Raw genomic sequence first — 7,603 nt, forward strand, 5'->3', positions numbered from 1 at the left:
TGGGAGGCTGAGGTGGGTGAATCACCTTAGGTCAGGAGTTCGAGACCAGCTTGACCAACATAGTGAAACCCCGTCTCTACTAAAAATACAAAAATCAGCCTGGGACAGTGGCATGTGCCTGTAGTCCCAGCTACTCGGGAGGCTGAGAGGAGAATTGAACCCGGGAGGTGGAGGTCGCAGTGAGCCGAGATCGCACCACTGCACTTCAGCATGGGCGACAGAGTATCTTGGAAAAAAAAAGTAGGGGTGAGGGGAGAATATAAATAGGAAAATCCCAGCGAGTAAACATACTAATGGCCAATAAATCAATAAAAAAGTCCTCAAGCTTATGAGATACCAATGATAGGTAAATTAAAATTAATAGAACCACTCAACACTAACAGAATAGGGAAATGCTGGTAAGAGTGAAATTCACATAACCACTTTGGAAAAGCAACTTAACAACTGGTAAAGCTACATACCAGTAATATTTCCTCCTTTGGAGAAATTAACACATAGGCCCAAGTAAACATACAAAATACTCACTGCATTGCTATTGATTTGTAAGAGGGAAAAAGTGGGAACAACCCAATAACCCTTCACTAGGGTAATGGAACAAACTGATATGCTCATTCAGCGGCATATTATACAGCAATTACAATGAATGAACTGTTTTCCTGTCAACATGGATGCATTAGTCTGGTTCTCCAGAGAAACAGAACCGGTAAGATATATAGATGAGAGAAAGAGCTTTACTATATGGAATTGGCTTCTATGGTTCTGGAGGCTGAGATGTCCCCAGATGTGCAGGTGATGAGCTGAAGACCCATGAGAGCCAATGGTATAGTTCCAGTCCAGTTCCAAAGGCCTGAAAGCCAAGAGAGCTGACGATATGAGTTCCAGTCTGAGTCCATGTCACAAGGCATAAGGCTGATTTTCCACCTTAAAGACAGAGATTCTCTCTTAATCAGCCTTCGTGTTCTGTACAGGCAGGCCTTCGATGGATTGAATGAGGCCCAGAAATATCCTGATAGATACACCTAGAGTAAGACCAGATATGTGGGTTCCCTATGACCCAGTCAGGTTGACATGTAAAATTAACCATCATAGCCAGGTGTGGTGGCTCATGCCTGTAATCCCAGCACTTTAAGAGGCCAAGGTGGGAGGATTGCTTGAGGCAAAGAGTTTGAGACCAGCCTGGGCAACAGTGAGACCTCATCTCTACAAAAATAATAAAAGTAACCAGGTGTGGTGGTATGTGCCTGTAGCCCAGCTACTCAGGAGGGCGAGGCAGCAGGATCACTTGAGCAGAGGAGGTTGAGGCTGCAGTGAGCTACGATCAGGCCACTGCCCTCCAGCCTGGGCAATGGAGAGGAGACCCTATCTCAAAAAAAGAGGTCTTGCATATCATGATAGGGAATCTGTTACGGACTGCACGTTTGTGTCCTCCTCAAAATTCCAATGTCAAAATCCTAACCCCCAGTGGGACAGCATTAGGTGGGCTCTTTAGGGGGTCATTAGGTTCTGAGGGTGGACCTCTCGTGATGGGATTAGTGCCCTTATAAGACAAACAAGGAGAGCTTGCTTCCTCTTTCTGCCACGTGAGGACACAGCAAGATGACCATCTGCAAACCAGGAGGAGTGTCCTCATGATACACTGGATCTGCTGGCATCTTGATCCTGGACTTCCCAGCCTCTAGAACTATGAGAAATAAATTGCTATTACCATCTATGGTAATTTGCTTCAGCCACCCAAACCAAGACACTGACCTTGACCCAGTAGCCAGTGGTTCTCATCTATAAAGCCCAATACCTTTTGCATTTTTTGGTTTTTGGGTTTTTGTTTGGTTTTTTGTTTTGTTTTGTTTTTTTGAGACAATAGTCTCATTATGATGTCCAGGCCTGATTCAAACTCCTGGGTGGGATCAAGTGATCATCCCATCTCAGACTCCCAAGTAGCTGGGATTACAGGCATGTCCCATGGTACCCAGCCTTTGGGCTACTTTCTGTATTTACAACACACCCCCTACCTTTTTTTTTTTTTTTTTTTTTTAACTGAGACAGGGTCTTGGCTAGGCGTCGTGGCTCACACCTGTAATCCCAGCACTTTGGGAAGTCAAGACAGGTGAATCACTTGAGGCCAGGAGTTCGAGTTAACCAGCCTGGCCAACATGGTGAAACCCTATCTCTACTAAAAATACAAAAATTAGCCAGGTGTGGTGGCACACACACATAGTCCCAGCTACTCAGGAGGCTGAGGCAGGAGAACCGCTTGAACCTGGGAGGCAGAGGTTGCAGTGAGCTGAGATTGTGCCACTGTACTGCAGCCTGGGTAACAGAGGGAGACTGTCTCAAAGAAAAAAAAGACAAGGTCTCACTCTGTTGCCAGGCTGGAGTACAGTCGTGCAATCATGGCTCACGGTAACCTCTAACTCCTTGGCTCAGGCAATCCTCCCACCTCAGCCTCCCAAAGTGTTGGGATTACAGGCGTAAGCCACTGTGCGTGGCCTTACAACACTCTACTATCCTGTGCAGACTGATATATATTCTGTTGTATCAGAGACTCAAACACTAGCAGCTGTCTCAGCCATTAATGGCACGATTTTCTGAAATGGTGAACAAACTACTGTACAGTCTTGCCTCCATTTAGTTGCATGCCTGCAGAACTGCACAAAAAATACTTTGTTTTTATGTAAAAGGGAGTTAGGTTATATGCTCAGATAATTTTTTTTTTTTTTTTTTTTTGAGACGGAGTCTTGCTCTGTGGCCCAGGCTGGAGTGCAGTGGCCGGATCTCAGCTCACTGCAAGCTCCGCCTCCCGGGTTCACGCCATTCTCCTGCCTCAGCCTCCCGAGTAGCTGGGACTACAGGCGCCCGCCACCACGCCCGGCTAGTTTTTTTTGTATTTTTTAGTAGAGATGGGGTTTCACCGTGTTAGTCAGGATGGTCTCGATCTCCTGACCTTGTGATCCGCCCGTCTCGGCCTCCCAAAGTGCTGGGATTACAGGCTTGAGCCACCACGCCCGGCCGATAATTATTATATAAACTTTTTTCACCTACCAAATATCTAGGACATCTGATAGTTGTGCAGGACTTAGGACAATTCGTTGTACAAGACTACCTCAGGGGCCAGGTACAGTGGCTCACGCCTGTAATCCCATCACTTTGGGAGGCCAAAGCGGAAGGATCACCTGAAGTCAGGAGTTCAAGACCAGCCTGGCCAACATGGTGAAACCCTGTATCTACTAAAAATACAAAAAGTAGCTGGGCACAGTGGCGTGCGCCTGTAGTCCCAGCTACTCAGGAGGCTGAGGTGGGAGAATTGCTTGAACCTGGGAGGTGGAGGTTGCAGCGACGCCACTACACTCCAACCTAGGTGAAAGAGCGAGACTCCGTCTAAACAACCACCACCAAACCTGAATAGCTGTTTTGGTGTGGGATGGAGGGCCTTAAGCAAGTTTACATACTCAAAGAGGGTGAATTAGAAAAGGTAATTAAAGGACCAAGGTCCAAGCTTGGTAACAAGACAGATGAAGGCAGAGACTGCAGGTGCTGGTGAGTTGTTCAGGGGATCAGCTACGGGCATATACTGGACAAGGAAGCAGGGCAGGCAAAGGGGGCTGACGGATGGGGGAAAAATGGAATCAAGAGACCTGAAGTCTCCAAGGTCTAGAGAAGTAGAAATGAGAATATAAGAAAGTTTGTCAAAAAGGACTAATTTGATGCTGGGGTAGGAAAGGTAATATTTGAAAGTGGCACTGAGGATCTGGGAGAATGATGACCCTACTGTGGGAAAGCAGAGCAGGCAGGAGAGCCCTTGGTGACACAGAGGAGATGGGAGTAGAGGGGTTGAGGATATAGGAAAGTTGGTATGCATATATGCATGGATGGATTTTGGTTGGCAGGGTCTCTGTCACCTGAGCTAGACTGTACTGGCACGACCATAGCTTACTGCAGCCTCAGCCTCTTGGGCTCAAGTGATCCTCCAACCGGACTACAGGTATGCATCACCATGCCTGGCAAATTTTTCAAATTTTTTTGTAGAGACAGGGTTTCAACCATGTTGCCCAGGCTGGTCTCAAACTCCTGGGCTCAAGGGATCCTCCTGCTTCAGCCTCCCAAAGTGGTGGGCTTATAGGTGTGAGCCACTGTGCCCAGCCGAAAGTTGGTGTTTTAAAATTATAGAAGAGGTTTATGAGCAGGGGCAAAGGTCAGCGCAGTCTGCACATGAGTGTATGGGAGAGGACAGGTGTCCAGAGGGGCTGATATTCTGGTCAATCACCAAGAATGAGGTGAACCAGCTGAGCCTCAAAGCTCAAAATGGAATGGTGGCAAGGATCTCTCACTTCCTAATGAGGTCTTGAAAGCATTTTGTTTTCTTTCAAATCCTTTTCACATCTCTGCAATAAAACCTCCAGGTAGGTTTCCTGTGCAGCAGCACAGTGAATCTATCCTTACGCTCTACTACACCCACTGAGCTTAAGGAGGTGAACTGTTTTACCACACGCTGCCCAACGGCCCTTCCTCTTGGGAACTATCCTCCTTTTTTTTTTTTTTTTTTTTTTTTTTAAAAAAAAGGTACTCAAATGTCAACTTTATTATTTCTATATAAACACCTTTTTGTACTGAAAACCATAAAAATAACAAAGTTTGCTGTGATTGCAATCCAAATTTTTGAAAGCCAGAAAATCTAGTTATTATGCTATAGCCAAACTACCTAATGCTTTCTTTATCCACAAGTAACTTTGCTTCAATTTCTTGATGTTGGGTTTCATCTCACTGACTTTGGGCTTCTAAGACACATGGGAATACTTATGTCGTCTTTGGGGCAAATCAAACAGTAGAGCTAAAGTTATTCAAATACATTCAAATGACACAGATCCCTTACAAATTACTAGTATCACAGTAGGAAGAAAAAGATACAAGAAGAAAAATACATCCTAGAACTCATTAATATTGTTGGTGTATAGTCTATACTAGCATAGAGTAGCTTTCACAACCTGCTATATAAAATTACCAGCAAGAAGAAAAAGGTGCAAGAATAAGTTTTATGGCTGAAGTGGCTTGGTGTCATAATTCCCTATTCTAGCATTCTCAGAAGGATCCCATCCGTTGGACACGCAGAAACTGCAGGGACATTTGAATGGTCTTGATTCCTTCCTAACTCCCTTAAGCCCAGTGTTTGTTAGTATTCTTTCACGCGTACGAACTCTGCCGAGTAACATGCATCTGAATCTTGCCATCCTTTCTCTCTGCACAGACAGCAATGTTCTTACTCCTCTCCTCCTGTAAATCAAGTCATCTCTGATTTCCCTGAGGACTGGTGCTCTTGCAGCAATTCCATCTATCACTCGATGGAGTGAATCTTCTGATAGAGGGGAAGGGGATTCGTTACTGGCGTTGATGTCAAGTTACTAAGGTTCTTTATCAACATCTTGGAACAGATTTCAGAGGCCCCTGAATCGTCCCGAGAATTTTCTTGGGTCAGCATTTGTGAAGACTCTGGGATGGAGGTTGGATTAAACTGCTGTGATGCGTCCATCTGCGTCTTGAACAACACTAAGCTTCTCCTGGATCTTTGAAACCGGGAACTATCCTCCTTTGCTGCATGCAGTTTGATTACGGCTGTCAAACAAGGGCCTCTACCCTCCTCGATGTAGAGGCGCACATGTGGCCATGCTGGCCAGAGTAACCAAATACCTAGATCCAGTAATCAGCCCAGGAATGGGCACTACCCAGAGAAAAGCTTCTTACAGAATTCTTTTAGGGGATTTATATAAATCCTGGGACAATCTTTCCTCTGAGATCATGAGGGTAGATACTACCCCTGGAGCTGTATATCACCCACTTCACGGGTGCTAAGGGCTCGAGATATGGTAATCCAGTCTATACCCAGAAAACTGGTAGACAAGGCTCCCCTTTTGTGGTTCATAAACTATTTGGGTAAACAAAAAACACCAAGACACAGACATGGCAAAATATTTAATGTCTGTAGGTGTACCTCACACTCACATTGCTATTATGATTCAACAGCCTCCATAAACTGTCAAACTGGCACAGACTGGCAGAACCAGAGAAATTAGACACTTTCTTCCAACAGAGTTTGAAAACCATCAACGCTCTAGTCCTGTTGACCTGGAAATGGTGGCAGGTGAAGTCTCTCCACAGCATGCCTTGGGCCTCTCTGCTCAGGAGAAAAAGCCCCCCAGTTCTACAGGATTCCTGAGGTCTTCTGTTCTTCTGCCGCCTGGCGCTGGGCCCTGCGCTGCTGGAAATAGTGGTAGATTCCGACACTGCAGAGGTACCCCCCATACACAGTAAGGAGCATCATGGAGGCAGAGAAGGTCTTATAGCCAATGTCAGCTAGCTGCTTGCCAGTTGGCATCTTGTCTCCTACAAAGACAGATTGAATTTAGACCTGAGGATAAGGCCTCATCTGCACGGCCCATCTCCCTGTTTAAAGCCATTCCATATCTTCTGCACCCTTCTTGGTCTGTCTGCACTCTATACTGAATGGCCCCTATATCTAAGTAAAGTCTCATAAGGATACTGGAAGATATCATTTAGGAACTCTATGATTCAAAAGGACAAATAAAATCTGCGTACAAGATATAGAAACAAGCCTGGAACCAGGTGCCTCTGAATGTCATCAAAGCCAACACTTGGCCTTCCATGCCTGCGGAGAGAAGTAACGGGCATGGACCAGCCTGGACTGCTGGGGTTTGTTTTGTTTTGAGACAAGTTCTCACTCTGTTGCCCAGGCTGGAGTGAGTGGCGTGAGCATGGTTCATTGCAGCTTCGATCTCCTGGGCTCAAGCCCACCCTCCCACCTCAGCCTTCCAAGTAGCTGAAGCTACAGGTGTGTACCACCACACCCGCCAGTTTTTCTATTTTTTTGTAGAGACGGGGTCTTGCTATGTATGTTGCCAGGGCTGGTCTTGAACTCCTGGGTTCAAGTGATCCTCCCACCTTGGCCTCCCAAAGTGCTGGGATTCTGTACAGGCATGAGCCACTGCACCAGCCAGGGCTGCTCTAACTGGTAATATTCAAAAAGCATCAGTTTGTCTAGCTAGGAGGGAACTAATGGAGGTAGCAGAAATGAAATATTTGCAGTGAATTATTCTCTCTAGGAAGATCAAACGGGAATCTTTCAGGCAATATCCAATTTGTTTCCCCATAAAAACGATCTTATTCATGGTGGTTAGCTTTCCAAGTCAACATTAAAGCTTGTTTAAGCCATAATACAACGGAAATAGTGTCAAAAGTACTTTTATATTATTTCAATTATACTTAACCTTCTACAGCATTAATTCTACGTTCTAAACCCAACACTAAGAACCTATCCCACAGGCTAAAAAGAAACTTACTGAGTCCCCAGCAAATTGTTAACTCACATTTGCATGAGATAAATTACCTCTAATTTAACTGTTCCCTGGATATTCCAAGCTAGGAAACAAGAGAAAGTTTAGTAGAGAATCCCTTACCTGGAACAAAACGTCCCTCAATTTGGGACCATGAATGTGTTCGTAGGTGCTACTCTGTTGAGGGAATTGAAAATAAAAGATTGACTGAAATCAGTGAGATAGGTTTCTTAAAAGTCAAGAACACTACCTCAATAAAAAAA

At 45.2% G+C, this 7,603-nt stretch overlaps 1 protein-coding gene and 1 pseudogene across 4 annotated transcripts in view; both read right to left on the reverse strand.

The window, feature by feature from the left end:
- Positions 1-4,553: 4,553 nt before the first annotated feature.
- LOC105528007 lies at positions 4,554-5,558 on the reverse strand (annotated as a pseudogene). The gene has a single exon (XR_001004302.1). The product of XR_001004302.1 is annotated as a developmental pluripotency-associated protein 3 pseudogene (transcript).
- Positions 5,559-5,942: 384 nt separating this feature from the next.
- The window catches only part of LOC105527987 (cytochrome c oxidase assembly protein COX14), a 13,645-nt gene continuing 11,984 nt past the window's right edge, over positions 5,943-7,603 (reverse strand). For all 3 annotated transcript variants that reach the window (XM_011964549.1, XM_011964534.1, XM_011964542.1), the window contains exon 2: positions 5,943-6,372. In XM_011964549.1, the coding sequence (XP_011819939.1) occupies positions 6,191-6,364 (174 nt within the window). In that variant the 5' untranslated portion in view covers positions 6,365-6,372 and the 3' untranslated portion in view covers positions 5,943-6,190. The remainder of the gene's footprint in view (positions 6,373-7,603) is intronic.

The sequence above is a fragment of the Mandrillus leucophaeus genome, unplaced genomic scaffold (genome assembly GCF_000951045.1).
Source record: "Mandrillus leucophaeus isolate KB7577 unplaced genomic scaffold, Mleu.le_1.0 Scaffold118, whole genome shotgun sequence".
NCBI classification, from domain to species: Eukaryota; Metazoa; Chordata; class Mammalia; order Primates; family Cercopithecidae; genus Mandrillus; species Mandrillus leucophaeus.